Source organism: Schistocerca nitens, chromosome 5, assembly GCF_023898315.1.
Source record: "Schistocerca nitens isolate TAMUIC-IGC-003100 chromosome 5, iqSchNite1.1, whole genome shotgun sequence".
Taxonomy (NCBI): domain Eukaryota; kingdom Metazoa; phylum Arthropoda; class Insecta; order Orthoptera; family Acrididae; genus Schistocerca; species Schistocerca nitens.
In genome coordinates, this window is record NC_064618.1 from 882510220 (window position 1) to 882528468 (window position 18249).

Below are 18249 nucleotides of genomic sequence, written 5' to 3' on the forward strand. Positions count from 1 at the left end.
GAAAGGGAAGCAGTGGTTGGGAAGGGAGTAAGACAGGGTTGTAGCCTCTCTCCGATGTTATTCAATCTGTATATTGAGCAAGCAGTAAAGGAAACAAAAGAAAAATTCGGAGTAGGTATTAAAATCCATGGAGAAGAAATAAAAACTTTGAGGTTCGCCGATGACATTGTAATTCTGTCAGAGACAGCAAAGGACTTGGAAGAGCAGTTGAACGGAATGGACAGTGTCTTGAAAGGAGGGTATAAGATGAACATCAACAAAAGCAAAATTAGGATAATGGAATGTAGTCGAATTAAGTCGGGTGATGTTGAAGGTATTAGATTAGGAAATGAGACACTTAAAGTAGTAAAGGAGTTTTGCTATTTGGGGAGCAAAATAACTGATGATGGACGAAGTAGAGAGGATATAAAATGTAGACTGGCAATGGCAAGGAAAGAGTTTCTGAAGAAGAGAAATTTGTTAACATCGAGTATAGATTTAAGTGTCAGGAAGTCTTTTCTGAAAGTATTTGTATGGAGTGTAGCCATGTATGGAAGTGAAACATGGACGATAAATAGTTTGGACAAGAAAAGAATAGAAGCTTTCGAAATGTGGTGCTACAGAAGAATGCTGAAGATTAGATGGGTAGATCACATAACTAATGAGGAGGTACTGAATAGGATTGGGGAGAAGAGGAGTTTGTGGCACAACTTGACCAGAAGAAGGGATCGGTTGGTAGGACATGTTCTGAGGCATCAAGGGATCACCAATTTAGTATTGGAGGGCAGCGTGGAGGGTAAAAATCGTAGGGGGAGACCAAGAGATGCATACACTAAGCAGATTCAGAAGGATGTAGGTTGCAGTAGGTACTGGGAGATGAAGAAGCTTGCACAGGATAGAGTAGCATGGAGAGCTGCATCAAACCAGTCTCAGGACTGAAGACCACAACAACAACATATTCATGGACCTAAAAATTTTAATTAATCTATGTATTTACATTTATGAACCGTTTATCTTTCTCCGTACCAATCCAGAATTATTTATATGGAACAATTTTCAACATATATACGACACGTAAACCAAAGATAATTTCATGTTACCATCTTATAGATCATACCTCCACTCCCAGACCCCTCAATACATGGCTATTAATACTTCGTAGTAAAATAAAAGTGAAAAACTTTCAGTTTATGGGACTAGGTATATTGAAGACAAAATTACACATCATCTTAGCATAGAAATGAGGATTATTTCTTTGTAGATTAAAGAAATACAGCTGTAATGATTTTTTGTAAATTAAGATTAATTTTAGTCTCTTTTGACTCACTGTATGAGTATCAGGTACAGTATTTATATTGATGAGTCTCCTGTACTTTAAATCAATTATTTATGTACGTACATAATGAGAGAATAAAATTGTGATTCTGACTGGAGGCAGAGTTAGCTCAGAATAGGGCAAGGACAAGGTAGGTACTCAACACTACCTTTCCATGGAACCATGGAAGTATTTGACTGAAGTGATTTAGACAACAAAAGAAAACTTAAATCTGGATGGGGGTTTGAACTGTCACCCTCCTGAGTCCATGACATTCTCATCAACACACCACATCACTCACTATCAAACCTACTAATGCCAGTCACAATTCACTTCTGTCACAAAATTGTAGTTCCAACACTGAAAGTTTCATACAGCTAAGAAATGTATGCACCATTACTTGCATATTTCTTCATTTTCATTTTAATGTGCTGTTGTCTAAGAGAGACATTACTTGTAACACTATGCACACTAACTACGGATACAGACCTTTAAATATATTAGGAGTTTCTTCACAAAACTCTAATACAAACTTCCCATTTTAGGCTTTCACATTCCAATTCAAAAATTCACTCTCAATCTCATTAATTATCTCACTCTTTCCGATCACTTACATTCATATCTGAAAGAACGGACACTGTTAACGAGCCACAGCTGAAAGAAATATTTTCAAAATTAATTCAATGATTGCGAATTCCTTGATGTCAGCTGTATTAGGTATAGATGTGACATACGAAAATTTGTGCTGGACTGGGACTTGAGCCCATATTTCATGCTTATTGCCAGTGGTCACCTTAACCACTTCAGCTATCCATACACACTCCCCAGATCGATCCAGACTTCCACGTCTCACTGTCTGTATCCTTATATCGTAGTCCGTACGGAAGGTAGCACATGCACGGATAGCCGAAGTGGTCGAGGTGCCCGCTTTCTGGTTACATTTATGGGCAAAGTAGTAAAGCAATGTTACAGAACATACACTGCACCACACAGGTTAGATAACATACCCTCACCATCTTCACGTTTCTGAATAATGCTAAGATCCACAGCATATAGTAAGGCCATTTCTAAAGCTAAGGTAACACTGTCAATTCCTCCTGCCGGATCATCTTCTATCTTCAAATTTTTAAGCACACCCATTAAACTGCAAATGAATAAATATTTTCCAAGATTAATGACAGTTTTGGACTTGATAACTGAGTAAGAATACATTTGTCAATTAGGCTATTACAGAGCTGTGTGTGTGTTAAAGAGACAAGTGTAAAATATGAATTCACTTTAAATCAACAACAGTCACAAAACACCGCAATTTTGATGAGTTAGCAAATACCATATACGAGATAATGTATTAAAGAAGGATACACGAGGAAAACAGCATCTATTTTGCAAACATACACACACTTAAGAACTCTATAGTTATGAGAACAACAACATAGTTAAAAGTTATAAAATTATTAGACAAAAATGTGCCCAGCACTTAATTCAAGGTATAAACATCTTAGTATCACCAACAAACAAATAAAAATACCTTTTCATCACTGTCGGCAATGCTGTCCCATTATTTTACAGTTTTCTCATGTGAATTATCCTTTTGATGCAGTACAGTACCCTATTCCCTTGTGTGTCACAAGTGTGGACAATGAAAGAAGCAGATGCAAACAACCTAAGGGTTTTTACTTCTGTTGTCCTATTTTCTAAGTTGTGTGTGATATGTTGAAGTTATGTCTATGAGCAACTGAATAAAGCCAATTTCATCATGCCACACGTATTTCACCTTTATTTTTGAAAGGCGTCACCAGTGGCAAGGTTTGTGGATGCTGCTCAACATATGTGCTTGCTTTGTTGGTTTTAAAGCTGCTGTCCTGCTTTCTGTCTTTCGAAATGACATTAGCATAGAACTGAGAACATGAAAACATATTTTAATGCCAGATCCTCAATGCTGTGCTAGTTTAATTTTAAGAGACTGGAAGCAGAACAACAGCTTTCAAACCAGCAAACCAAGCACCCATGTAGAGCAGCAGTTGCAAATCCATCACTGATGATGTGTTTCAAAAAATAAGAGTAAAATATGAATAGAATGATAAAATTAGCTTTATTCAGTTGCACACAAACGGAACATGTGACTAACTAGCTAAATAACTGACAAAATCCGAACATTATCAACCTAAGAGCCTCTGAAGAAAAATCCTGAGAAAAATCTTAAGAGCTTGTGACAGACAGAAGACTGGAGAATAATATAACCATGTGTTACAGGAACTTGTACATTTCACTGGTTAGGACATATGAAGAGTATAGCAGAACAAAAGGGAGATGGTATTCCACCAGAAGGAATGGCTGACCAAGAGCGAGATGGATGGACAATGTGTTCAATGACCTTGCCAGAATCGAGGTGTGCCCATCAATGCCTGCAGTGAAGGTGAAGAAGAAATATCATGTAAAACACACATCTGCAGTCGAAAAAGTGCCAACTGTGAAAGTTATTTGAGACTATAGGATTGAGACAGCACATACTGGTCTCATTATTAGGCCTTTAATAAAAAATTAATTGAATGTAATGTGTTGTAGGTAGCAGGTTAAATCCAAAACAGACAGGTATCAAACAATTATCATGGTTGCGAGGCCCATATGCTGAAGGAATGAAACATCGACATTAGACGATCAAGGCATTCGAGGTGGAATCCAAAATTTTCGGGATAGGTGCTGCCATCTGGAAAATAGGACTGGGTGTCTACGTGGACAAGGAAAAAAATTCCCGGATTTCCCGGTTAAAAATACACTTTCTCCCGGGCGAAAATACACTTTTTCCATGTTAAGTGATCGTATACTATTCCTTGGCACAGTAAAACTCATCAATCCTTTGAATGTTAATGGTTTTATATACCGACGTAGAATTTCCCACCACTTTAGAAAACGAAACTCGGGGGGAAAAAAAAACACGTTTTGAAACACCTATGATGTCCAACAATATGTACGCTGCATATTTTCATATTACAAAGGTATGAATTCGAATTCCACCAAATACCGCGTGTTACTTTCCAAAGCATTGAAATCGAGATTGCGATGCGCTTTTGTAAGCCACTCATCACTCATGTCACGTGATCTCGCCAGCTGATAACAGCTTAGGACACGTGATGTAGTCAGCCACAGAAAGATCACTTTTAAGTAGCGCGAAAATACAAATAAGTTAATGGTTTAAATTAATATACGTAGCATTCACATATAATATTGGTTTCCAAGATTAATAAGCTGAAAGAGAAGCTAAGCTTCCACATATAATGTTGATCTTTTCTGCGCGTGATACACTTTAAGATACATCACACAAATGTGCCAGTAAAATTTTTAATAACGACGCAAATGTGTGATCTTCTGAGCTCTAAATTCTTCTAAATGGCCATCCTCAAAGAGTTGATTTTTAAATGAGAGTCAAACACTTCCTTATTTACGAAATTCATCGTACATTCTTGCACATAGTTCATCTTGCGTAAAAGGAAATTTGCTTTTAATGTACGTAACGCTTTTCAAACCACCGATCGCAATATTTTCCCGCTACCTGTTAGAAATAGGTTCGTTTTAGCAGTTGCAAGAGAGCGCCAGATAACAGTCATCACCCCGCGATGATGCAGGAAGGCCATATGTTCATACGTGTAAAACATTAAAAGATCTTACATTAGGTCATGAAAGAAACAAGACATCAAAGGATACTTCAAGAGCATCGGAATTTCGTGAACCATACTAAAATGCATAATTCGGCTTAAAGTGCACATTCGTATGTCCAGATTCGGATGTAAATTTTCTTGGAGTACCAGTATTGCAATATCTCATGTTTGGTTCTTTATTACGGCAGAATGTCATACGTGCACTTGAAATCAGCGAACAGTTGAAACCAGCCAACAGTGTGAAATTCAACAGTTCATTTCAAATAAACTGACTGCCTCAGCAGAAAAGATTAATAAAAGCCAAATCTCTTTAGCAAACCGACAAAGATTACTTCATTGTTCTGCAAGGCGATGAATCCTTGACTGCCAGAAAGGTGGAAATAAAATCTGAAACTAATGACATATTTTAGCCATCCATCATTATGCGAACGTATTTTAATTCATTTGATATATCCCAGTCACAAAAATCCGTTTTATCATTTAACGTGAGAGCAATAAACGAAGAGGAAACAACAAAATCACTGAACGTAAACACAGGTCACGTGGAGACGACACACCTCCCCACCACAACTCAGACTGTTCTGTGCATCTGGGCCCAGAGTTACTATATTTCCGAACCAGGGCAATATTAGGTAGTGGCGCCAAGCCACACTTCTGTAACAAGAAGCGGGAGTAGGTACTACTAATATGAGACTCAACTACGCACGCCCAAGAGCCCGTCCGCAACTGCTCAAAGGAATCTAATTTAAACAGTTGTCAAGTCACGCTCATCGGAGGCAATTTGTTGTTATGAAGCATTGCATAGTCTTCCAAATTCTTTGACACATTTTGCTGTTGGCAGACACTTGTATGAGCACCGTGTTTTGTTGTTGTATACGGCACATTTCCTTTGCAACTTAAGTTTATTTTACTTTTTTTTTTTTTTGTTCTCGTTCATGTTTCGTTGCAGCAGTGTTATTCTGCAGTAGCGGGGTACAGTAATATCCTTTGTTAGAGTATTGGTTCTTACCACTCAAAATCACAAAAATTTAACTTAAAACTAAAACAATGAAAAATTCCCGGAATTGTAAACAATTCCCGGGTTTTTCCCGGTTTTCTCCCGGATGAAAAAATTCCCATGTTTTTCCCGGATCTCCCGGTTGTCCCGGGTCGTATACACCCTATAGGAGTAGTAGATCTTTGCACCGTTAGGTGCCGAGAGCTGCATATCTGATGAGTCAGTGTGCGGAGTGGCATTCAGCTGGGAGGACGTGCTGCGTGCCCACAGTGATTTCCATTTGTGGTGATTTTACATTGGATCCGCGAACAGAACAGTGCTTGTGTATCAAATTCTGTGTGAATCTCGGAAAAAGTGCTACGGAGACCCTTGCAATGATTGAACAAGTGTTTGGGAGACAGAGCACGAGCCGTACGCGTGAGAGTGGCATGCTCAGTTCAGGGCTCGCCATACAGACGTCGAAGATGATGCTCACACTGGAAGAGCAAAGTGAAGAGCACGATCATCGTTTTCTTTGATACGAAGGGAATTGTGCACAAAGAATTTGCCCCACCCAACTAAACGGTGAATTCCGCATACTACTGTGATGTTTTGCGACGGCTCCGTGAAAAGGTGCGGCGACAACGGCCCAAACTTTGGTGTCGAGGGAACTTGCTGCTGCATCACAACAACGCGCCCTGTTACACGTCCTTGCTTACCAGGACCTTTTCGGCAAAAAACAACTTGGCAGTTGTACCCCATCCACTTTACTCGCCAGATTTGGCACCTTACGACTTCGCGCTATTCACAAAACTGAAACTCAAATTGAAAGGCCGTCGGTTTGACACTATAGGGAGGATTCAAGAAGCATCGCTGGCAGTAATAAACACCCTCAAAGAACAGGACTTCCAGAAAATGTTTGACCAGTGGCAGAAGTGCTGGGACTGGTGTGTACGTGCAGATGGGAACTACTTTGAGGGTGATGGTGACCATTAGTCCAAAGGCAAGGTTTTCAACAGATGGCAGTACCAGTCTTGAAAATTTTGGATAGCACCTCGTACATCTGAAATCTGGTTCTAGTTTCCCATTGTTACTGAAAGCAATGGTTCCTTCTGTTTGACATCTGAATAATGGTGTGCCCACAACCACTGACACACACAGAATCAAAGCACCAATAAGGTGCTATTCCAGGAAAGGCACAAATATTTTGGCAAAATCTTACAATATTTGTGCACATTCAGAGTGATTGTTTTGGGTGACTTGCCACTTATTTTAACCCAATCCTCCTGACTTCCTGTTAACTAATTCAGCAAATGTTGTCAAAAATTTCGGTATAACGGATAATTAATTCAGAATATGCGATATGTATACAACGGCAAATGAAAACACAAGAGCGACAAGGTTTTAAGAAAGAATACAGAAAACTCTTCAGAAGTATGAGGAGCATTCAAATGAAACCCGGTCACTAGTGTAAAGTAATAGTAACGATTTTATTGACTCAAAAATGTAGTTATACACAGTACACATACGCAAAAATAATTGCCAAAACTGTTGGCACATTTCTCCCATTGCGACACTAGCCGGTCGATTACACCCTTGAAGAAACTAGCAGGCTGCTGTCGGATCCAGGCCCGGACCCAGTCACACACTTCATCGTACGTTGTGAATCGATGACCGCGAATAGCTTGTTTTAGAGGTCTCATCCATGGCGATTCTGCAATTGTCTAAGACTAAAGCATTCACTTCCACAACAATTTCCGGTGTGATGACACAATGAGTCTGTCCAGAACGAGCGTCGTCTTCCGGTGTCTCGCGCCCCTCTAGCAATCGTTTGCACCATTCCACAACACTAGAACGACTCGGACTGTACTCACCGTACACAGCCTTCATCCGCTCATACATTTCACGGCCTCTAACTCCCTCTGGCACCAAAAATTCCAATCACTCCTCATTGTTCCTGCTTACTAGCGTGCATGTTCGGTAGTGGATGATAATTTGTGTGAGCACCTTCTCTTCGGTGTGAAACCACACTGGCACTATACAACACCAAACTGTGCACACGCGTCAGTCTCTCTACCAATAGATGGTGCCACCATACCTGCAGTTACATGGTTCCACCTTATGTGTAAGGCAAAGGTAGACGCACTGACATGATTTCATTCGAATGAACATTATAATTCTCCGCAGCTTGTAACACCTTTCACAAACTTTGTTAGGAATATATTATGTATAACAAAGAGGAAAAACCAATAAGTGAACAGACGGCATGCATAGGTAGTAAAAAGTGAAAAACTAATAGTACTGTCAGAAAAAAACTATCTGAAAATCTTTCTCCGATATTTTACGAGCAAGAAATATTAGCTGCACTGTCCGTCATGACAAGCCGTAGATAAAATGACTAAGGCAAGACAAAATATGAACATCAGAGATTGAGATAACTTTGTACGATTATAGACAAAATAGCATAATAAATTTTTATACAGGGTAACAAACAGACATTACAAAATAACTGTAATATATTTTTACTATTTGTTTCTTATATATTGTGGTCATACTAACAAACGTAATATTTTACAGTAAAAGACCAACCAGACTGTAGACAAAACCCCTGTGTAACATTAAGAAGATTATCTGGTGCATAAGAAAAGAAATAATCATCAAGGGGCTAAGTCTCAAGTGTACAAGGCAAATTACATTTATTTAGACTATGTTTTGCATAATTTAACTTCAAGCTTCCTAAAAGCTGATTTAGAAACTTGCCAAATGTCTTATGGTACTGTACAGAAATGTCTTTCCTCGATGAAATTGCAATGCACTAACCGAAATGTTGGTTCACGAGGAAGTCCACACTGAGCAGCCCAACAGTAGACAGTATCAGCCAAACCCTGCCGAATATCCTGGAACATATCCAGGATCTGTCGTTGGTGCCTTGGACCCCCAATAGCACGGTTTTGTTGAAGTAATTCAAGTTCACTGGTCAAATCCATTGTTTCTAATAAACCTGTGAAGCAGACAAAAATGAAGATTTCAGAAAAGCAACAAAACTTTACAAATGTTAATCTGTACTCTTGTGTGTGTGCGCGCGCATCAGCTTGAGTACAGTATAAAAAGAGTGAACATTTAATCTCTACCATGTGTTAACTACTTAGCATTTTACTATAAAAAAGTAATACATAATTACATATGGTGTCCCAAATCAGTGTTTTAATACTCAGTTTAAACTATGAACACCACCACTATTCAAGAAGTGTTACAGCCACCGTTTCACGTACTACAGTCGATAACTGTTCCAGAAGCCACAACAAAAGTGCTGCGACTTCACAAAAATAGGCCCTAATGGTGATTCCTGGGATGTTTTGTCAACAACCTGGACACTGCTATCTGTGACAGCATATCTGTAAGTCTGTCACTCCACTCAGGGGTAGCTAACCCTACTCATGTAACTTGTCATTTGACCACAAAAAATGTAAGAGGTGGCACACTTCTGCCTTGCAGAAGTTGGAAGTGCCACAGGCTAGTTGTTCTTGCTTTGGCATGTTATCCTATTACATTTTTCATCCCATTATCTGAGCTCAGAGAAAACCTTAGATATGTACAAGCACAACATTGAACAGAATGAGCCCAGCAGCAGACTGTAGCTATGGATCAAGGTAGTCAGGTAGAGGCAGTATTTCTCGATTTCTGAAAAAAATTTGGTTCTGTACCACACTTACACTTATTGTCAAAAATACAATTGTATGAGGTATAAGACAAAATTTGTGACTGAATTGAGAATTTATTAGCAAAGATGCAGCACATTATCTTGGATACAGTGTCATTGACAAATATAGAAGTAACATCAGATGTGCCCCAGGGAAGTGTGTTGGGATTGATGACCTTGTTGACAATATTAACAGTAACCTCAGACCTTTCACAGATGATGCAGTCATCTACAATGAAGTACAGTCTGAAAAAAGCTGCACAAATATTCAAACAGACCTTGATAAGAATTCCAAGTAATGCAAAGATTGGCAACTTACTTTAAATGTTCATAAATGCAAAATTCTGAACTTCACAAAATCAAAAAACATAGTACCCTATAAACATAATATCAGTGAGTCACAGGTGGAATCTCAAACAAACATTTTGCTCATCCACACCTCTACTGCATACATGGCACTCAGCTTTCGGTTCTTATTAATTCGTGCACAATGCTTTCCCAGTAATCTCTCACCAGTCCTTTTCATTCACCTCTCTTCCTTCCCCTTCAACCCTATTGTCAGAAGGAGGAGCCACTGGCTCCGAAAGCTTGCAAATTTCAATACCTTTATAAATTTTTTCTCCTGCGACTACATGGTGCAATTTTTTTATCCACACAATCACACTACACTGTAAAAATTGATTATTTTTGTTGATATATTAGCTCATGCAGCCATAATTCTTTCTTATGTAACCCTCTTGCCAGTCTTTGTTGTCATCTACCTTGTTCAAGCTATCATCTGTTTCTGACCTTACACACTACTTTGCTCATCTATTTATCTGTACCATCTATGTTGACCAACATCTTATGCCTAAATCTTTTCTAGCACCAATTTCTGTGCACACTGACCGGTCCATAGTTATTTACGAATTTGTGAACAACTGTTTGTTTAAAGTTCGCTACAGGTCCTTCTCCTGGTCATCTTCCACCAATTTATTTGCAAATTTGACAGCAATTTTCTTTCCCACCCTCCACTTACCTTGCTTCTACACAATTCATTTTATTGCAGTTGTTTTTCACAAACCACAATGATCAACTTTTACTGCCTTGTCCTGTGTTGCTTTATTTGCCAAACACAATAGATTATGTTTTCACTAATATCTTCCTCTTTCCATCTGCACCGTTTTTAAAATTTCATCTGTTTTCACAACTTTTCCAATCACTTTTTTTCTCATAATAATTTTTTCGAATTGTTGTGTCCAATTTTCTAGTGATAAATTCTCATCCAATTGATATTTCTTGTTAACACTTGTCTGTTCTCACGATTTTCATGCAAATTTTTATGATTTTCCCATCTTTTCTCTTGCTTTCCTTCCTTTTTTCATATTTTCCTCCTCCTCTCTTCCTTTTTTGCCACTCCTACCATCCCCAACACTCCAAAGCCTTCTATCTTGTCATGGTGAACCCCATTTACATATTATAAGGGGCGTTCAAAAAGAAATGAGCTGGAGGCATAATTACAGAAACCAGCACCTGTATGTTAGAAGTATTTACCCTGGTTCTTGAGACACTTGCCCCACTGTGACCCAAGGTGGTGAATAGCTGTCTCATAAAATTCCCGGGGCTGCAATGTTAACCAGTTCCGCACGTGCAGCTGGATGTCATCGTCCGTTTGCCCAAGAGCCTTTTTAAAGGGACCAAAAATGGTATAATAACAGGGAGAGAGGTCCGGGCTGTACGGAGGGTGGCCGACAGCCTCCCATTTGAATTTCTGCAGGAGTGCCACAACTGTGTTGGCCGCATGAGGTTTTGCATTGTCGTGGAGCAGAATGACACCACAGGTGAGATTGCCTGTTTGTTTTGATTTGATCGCTCGGCAGGGGTGGGCAAGGTTTGCGAGTAATACTGTGCATTCACTGTTGTCCCGTGCTGCAGGAAGTGAATCAGAAGGGGGTGGGCAAGGTTTGCGAGTAATACTGTGCATTCACTGTTGTCCCGTGCTGCAGGAAGTGAATCAGAAGGGGGCCATCTTGGTTAAAGACGAACGTTAGCATAGCCTTTCCTGCACTTGTGTGGATGGCCTTGGCTTTTTTTGGTGGTTGTGACCCTGGATGCTTCCACTGGAGACTTTGCAGTTTTGATTCTGGTTCGAAGAGATGACACCATGACTCATCTCCAGCCCCCACTCGTGCCAGGAACGCATTCCCTTCCCGAGCATAGCGCTGCAGACGAGAACGACAGTGGGCCAATTGACATGCTTCCTGGTGTGGTTCAAGACTGTGGGGCACCCAACACGCACACACTTTGTGCATGTGCAGTCATTCCTTCACGATGGTGTAAACACTTCTGACGCTCAATCCGACCACGGCGGCTACAGCTTTCACTGTTACTCGGCGGTCCTGGGTAATGAGTGCATCCACCAGCTGGACGATGTCATCGGTAATGCAGTGTGGTGCTCCAGACCGCGCATCATTGGCTAACGACACCCGACACCCGTCCTTCCCTGAAGCGCTTGTGCCAAGCCTCGATCCTAGCAAGGGACATGCAGTATTCGCCTTACACTTGTGACATTCGTCGACGAATATCCATTCCTCCTACTCCTTCCACTGTCAGAAAACGAACAACACCTCTTTGCTCTTCTCTTGACACCTCCATGTCACTGTTTACAATGGGACTGGGAGTGTTGGACGACCGATGCATACTACCGCTAGCTCTGTACAGCCACGTGACGTGCATCGTGCCCTCTAGCGATGGGCTGTGAACTTGCACACTCTGGTTGGAACCACACGTCGTTACACGTGCCATAATATTACCCTCCTGTCACCGGTTTGCGCACTCCAGACTCCGGCTCGTTTCTTTTTTAACACCCCTTATACATTCAGTCCTTTCAAAAATGTGCTTTTGCACTATCAAAACTAAGGTCCCACATTCCGTTTCTTGAAACTTGCTTGTCCCTGGGCGTTACCCCCAAAGGCCTAACACTAAACACTGTTTCTGGACATAATCCTACTCTACACCAGCCCCTTTTACAGTTTCAAATACAGCAATTCTTGCAGTTACCCAGCTAATCTGTGACCTATGTGCCTCATCTGCAAATTTCCAGTCCACCAGACTTATCTTCTTTTACAAAACCCTGCAGTTATCTGCCCCCTCATATTTCCTTGGAGGGTATCATCTGCCAAGCCAATTTCAAACTGAAACAAAAGGTCAGACTTCACACCAAGCAGCTACCCCACCTTCTCCTAAACTACCTCAACTGCGGCGTTGCCCTTCCTGTCCCTCTCCACCACCCTAAACAGCCACACCATCAACCACCACTCCTCTGCTACTAACCAGGTTTGGCCGAACTTCTTAACACACACCGACCTTCAACACTGCCTGCCAGAAAATGATGATGATCACAAGAACCAGTCACAGGAGTATAGTGTTCTCAACCACTCGACATACACTCCCCCCCTCCTCCTCCTCCTCCTCCTCCTCCCCCCCCCCCCTTAATTATCAGTATTATCCCAGGGTCTCCCTTTCAGGCCTAAACCTGCATTTAATCAAGGACCTAATTTCCTCAACACGTAATATCAATTGGAAATATCACTTAGCAGCACAACCTCTACATACAGCATCTGCCATCAAAATCTCATCCTTGTGATACAAACTGACCTGTAATCTCTCCTTGAAATCTCACACTCCTCATTAGGTCTCATACCTCAATCTATAGAACTTCTTACCCACCCAAAACATGCACCCCCACCTTTTACCTTCTTCCTAAGAGCCACAAATCTAATCACCCTTACCATCCCATAGTTACTCGCTTCAAACCACCCACCAAACACATATCTGCCTTAGTTGATCAACACAGAACCTTTAGTAAAGAGACTTTGCTCCTCTATTAAAGACAGTAACCTTTTTCTAGACTATCTGAAATCTGTCCCTGTCCCACTTCTACCACACTACTGATGCCACTTCCCTCCATACCAACATCCCCCATGTACATTGTGTACCTGTCACTGAACATTTCCTCATTCTCCACCCGATTGCAAACCTATGACGTCTTTCCTGCTCAGCTTAATCAGCTTTGTATGTGGTGTCTGTTCTTTCAGAAATGTCCACAAGAACAGACATTATTTTGATACTACAGCCAAAATCAATAAAGGCACAAAGGAATTAAGACATTAGCTGCCAGTGGGCATGTCCAAAAGAACAGACACCATATACATAATTAAGGTGATGAAGGCCAATGAATCCTTCAGGGCAGATGCACGTCAACATCAAACTCGTACGGGAACTGGCGAGATGCCGTGGCTAATGAGCAGAGGCACTACATCAGCAGTGTGTGGTATAAGTTGAGAATTTGGGTCTGACGGGAGGTACGCTAGGGTAGTCTGTGCAGATGTGGAGACCACTGTGCCCGGACGGCATAAAGCTCAGCGCAGCTGCCCGAGAAGCTGGTGACCCAGTTTCAAATCCTGGTCCGTCACAAATTTTCAACTTGCACCATTGATATCAATCAATATCCACAGTCAATTCCTCTGTGTCTTAATCAACTTTATATTTACCAACAAATACTTTTGAGGGGAAGACCTGCAAAAAGATCAGGGGCGCAGCCACAGGAACCATGATGGCTCCTTCCTATGCCAACCTTTTCACGGGTAGCTCGGATGGGACCTTCCCGAGATTCTTAACTCTTCAGCCCCTGGTCTGGTTTGGATACGTTGATACCATCTTTGCCATACGGACTCGTGGTGAGCCTGACCCATTAAAATCCTTGGACACTCCAATTACATTCTCTCAATTAAATTTCACATGCTAATATTCCGAATCCCATGCCACTTTCCTTGATGTTGACCTCATCCATTAAACCTAATAACAAACAACAGTACTTATACTCTTACTTTTGCCATCCTTTCCATATCAAACTTTTCCTCTGATACAGTGCTTAGTACTGTTCAATCTGCACCACGTCAGATTAAAGGAAGACATCCACCACATCAGATTAAAGGGAGACATCAAAGCAATTCAGATGTGGGCTCCTAGGTTCGTTACCGGCAGGTTCGAAGAATGTTACCGGCAGGTTCGAAGAACGTACAAGTATTATGTAGATGGTCTGGGAACTCAAATGGGAATCACTAGCACAAAAGCAACATTCTGTTCAAGGAACACTACGGACAAAATTTAGAGAACCGGTACTTGAAGCTGACAGCAGAATAATTCTACTGCTGCTAACATTTCGCATGAGGCAGACAGGGCTCATGTGGAGGTATATAGAAATTCGTTTTTCCCTCACTCTATTTATGAGTGGAACAGGAGAGGAAATGACTAGCAGTGGTACAGGGTACCCTCGCCCATACACCATACGGTGGCTTATGGAGATTGTATGTACATGTAGATGTTGACAGAACTGAACTGGCAGGCTCTTTAAGATAGATGTAAACTATCCCCAGAAAGACTACTAACAAAGTTTCAAGAACCGGCTTTAAATGATGACTCTAGTACTATGCTACAAAACCCTACGTATTGCTCCACAGGGATCGTGAGGACACGATTAGACTAATTACAGCATTCACCCACACTCCACAAGTCAATGGAATGGAAAAAAGTCCTAATAACTGGTACAGTGGGACATATCCTCCTGGCACGAACTTCACAGTGGTTCACGGATTATAGATGTAGGTGTACGTGTAGCTGCTGCATCTCATGACCTTACGGGACTTCTAGACTTCTCGTGAGTCCGCTATTTGTCACGTCTTAAGTTCTCCGTGAAATTTTGCCAGACAGATTCGTTGTCACCTTCGGGTGGTCCCTGATGACTGCTGCATCACTCTTGTCTGTGTCCTACATACACTGGCCATTACCCCCTCCATCACTCCACTCATATCGCCACCAGTGAGGATGCTGCAATGGGTGTTGTCATTGGTGGGAATAGTGATGCCCGGCTCCTGAACATTCACCTCCGGCGTCCGTGCTATCGCTGCCAGGTGTGGCTCTCTCTGTACCGGTACGCCTTTCTTTTTCTAGGCGCAGTGTAGGGTTCCGTGTCTGACTCAGTTGTATGTCACTACCTATGATAATTGGACAATTTTGGATTTGGGTTCGTTTTATCTTAGGGCGCCAAAACAACTAGGGTCACACGTGCCGACATCAGAACTGTAGAACACTAAGCCAAACAGAGGAGTTAAAAACAACTACACGTTAATCCCAAATGACACAAGAGAGGATAGCTAAAAACAGAGACGTGGAGAAACGTTTATAAAATATGCCATAGAGAAATGGAACTAAAAATTAAATAGCCTTCACCATATTGCTACAACGGATAAAAAGTAAAACACGGTTGACAGCCCGCACATCGTTCACTAAAACGGCTGATAACTCAGACGGCAAACACAAACCGAGACGTAAGCGGTTAAGAAAAGGGCATTCCGTAAGAAAATAGCAGAAAATCAAAGGTCGAGTGCAATGGGCACAAAGTGGTGTGGGAGCACCATTTAACAAATGGCGATGGCTAAAAAGAAAGTGCACGGTGCGCAACCTACCTAAAATGATCTCCTCGTGGCGAGAGGGCCAAGAGGAGGTCGGTCAAGCTGCTGGGAGAGGCTTAACAGCCCAGAGCTCGTTCCCGTGAAAGGAGTACCAGTGGTGATGGCAAAGGGACACCGCCTCCTGACAGATGGCAACACAGAGATCATCAGAGGGAAAGTAAGAACTAGTGGGCTGAGGTACGTGGACTGCAGCCTTGGTAGCAGCATTAGCAGCCTCATTTCCTGTTGGACCAATGTGACCAGGAACCCACATAAACATCATACTAGCTCCATCAATAATGACCAAGTGACAGCTTTCCTGGACCTGTTGCACTAAGGAATGGACAATTTACAGTACACAGGGGCACTGAGGTAGCTGGAGCAGCTGACACAATTGAAAAGCCTGTTTCACCGGATGTACTGCACGGCCCGATACAGAGGAAAGAGCTTTGCTGTAAATACTGAGCAGTGTTCCAGAACCCGATACCGAAAAACATCGGTACTGATGGCGAAGGCACACCCGGCACCACGATCAGTCCGAGAGACGTCAGTCTACACAGAGGTACTACGGCCAAGTTCCGTGCGAAGGTCATGAAACTGAAGGTGACAGAGCGAGGCTGGAGTAGTGTCCTCAGGAAGAAAATTAAGGCCGAGGTGAACACGGGCCGCCGCACAAAGCCAAGGTGGTGAAGGGTTCAGACTGTAAAGTTAAGCTGCCGGAGCAAGAGCCGAAAGCGAACTTTAGGAGGTAACAGAGAAGAGGGACACAATCAAAGGAGCCGTCAAAGAAGGAGGTACAGGATGGGTGGCCACGCATGGCAGACAAATGGCATGCATATCTGCTGAGATGAACGTCATGGCAAAGTTTGAACAGATAAGGAACCAGTACAAACAGAGGAAGGTGGTGCGATCTGCTCCCCAGGAAATACCACTGGGGAAAGACAGGATATTGAGGGACCGCATATAGCAGGCTGCCAGGTAATAACATGGGAGAGGACCGAGAAAGTTTCCTATCGAGCATGAGCATCAGGAATTTTGTAGTTCTAATGGACAGAAGAGCAACAGGCCCAAGACGTAAAGATGGTGGAAGAAACCAATTGCATCACCAGTAATTCATCCAAACTGTTTTATTAGTGGAAAAATAAAAGCCACTGTTGATGCTCCACGAGTGAAGACGATCGAGACACTGCTGAAGGTGTCGCTCAATGAGACCAGTCCGTGGAGAATTGCAACGGATGGCAAAATCTGCCAACAAAAAGGGAGCTGCAGATTCCCGGTGGGAGAGAGCCTATTGTAGGGTTAATGGAGATAGCAAAGAGGACAACACTCATGATGGAACCCTGAGGCATACTGTTTTCCTGGATAAAGGTATCCAACAAGACACAACCCACACGTACCTTGAAAACTCAGTCTTTTAAAAATTCCTGAAGGAAACAGGGCAGGCAGCCACAGACGACCCACGTGAAGAGAGTACGGACGGTACCAGTCCTCCAGCAGGTGTTGCAGGCTTTCTCAAAATCGAAAAACATGGCCGCAGTTTGGGATTTCTGCACAAAACCATTCATGACACGGGTGTAAAGTGACAAGATGCTCAACTGCAGAACGGCGCACTTAAAATCCACACTGTGCAGTCAGTAAATAGCAAGACTCGAGCCACCGTACCAGCTGGGCATGAATCGTTTGTTCCATCACCTTGCAAACACAACTGGCAAGAGAAATTGGGTGGTAGCTAGAAGGAAGGTGTTTGTCCTTACTGGGCTTAGGTTTCGGTACGACAGTGGCTTCACGCCAGCATCTGGGAAACTTGACCTCTGCCCAGATGCGGTTGTACGTATGAAGCAGGAAGTGCCTGCCCGCAAGAGACAGGCGCTGCAACACCTGAATGTGAACATCGTCTGGCCCTGGGGCAGAGAATCGGGATGATGTGAGAGCGTGATCTAGCGACAGCACGATCTAGCTCCCTCATAGTAAAGGCAGCATTGCAGCACTCACGATTCTGAGAAGAGAAGGGTACCACCTGAGCCTCCTCCACTCATTTCTGATGGAGGAAGGCAGGGTGATAGCAGGAGAAGCTCAAAATGTCCACAAAATGACAGCCCAAGGTAGTGGAGACAGCAATAAGATCCACTATG

The 18249-nt window shown here is 42.3% G+C and overlaps 1 protein-coding gene across 1 annotated transcript in view; it reads right to left on the reverse strand.

Moving 5' to 3' along the window:
• Window positions 1–18249, reverse strand: part of LOC126259578 (nuclear pore complex protein Nup205) — a 325077-nt gene that overhangs the window by 244783 nt on the left and 62045 nt on the right. Inside the window, exons 5-6 of the mRNA XM_049956486.1 lie at window positions 8747–8927; window positions 2302–2438 (exon numbers count right to left, since the gene is read on the reverse strand). Coding sequence (XP_049812443.1) covers window positions 2302–2438; window positions 8747–8927 — 318 coding nt within the window. The remainder of the gene's footprint in view (window positions 1–2301; window positions 2439–8746; window positions 8928–18249) is intronic.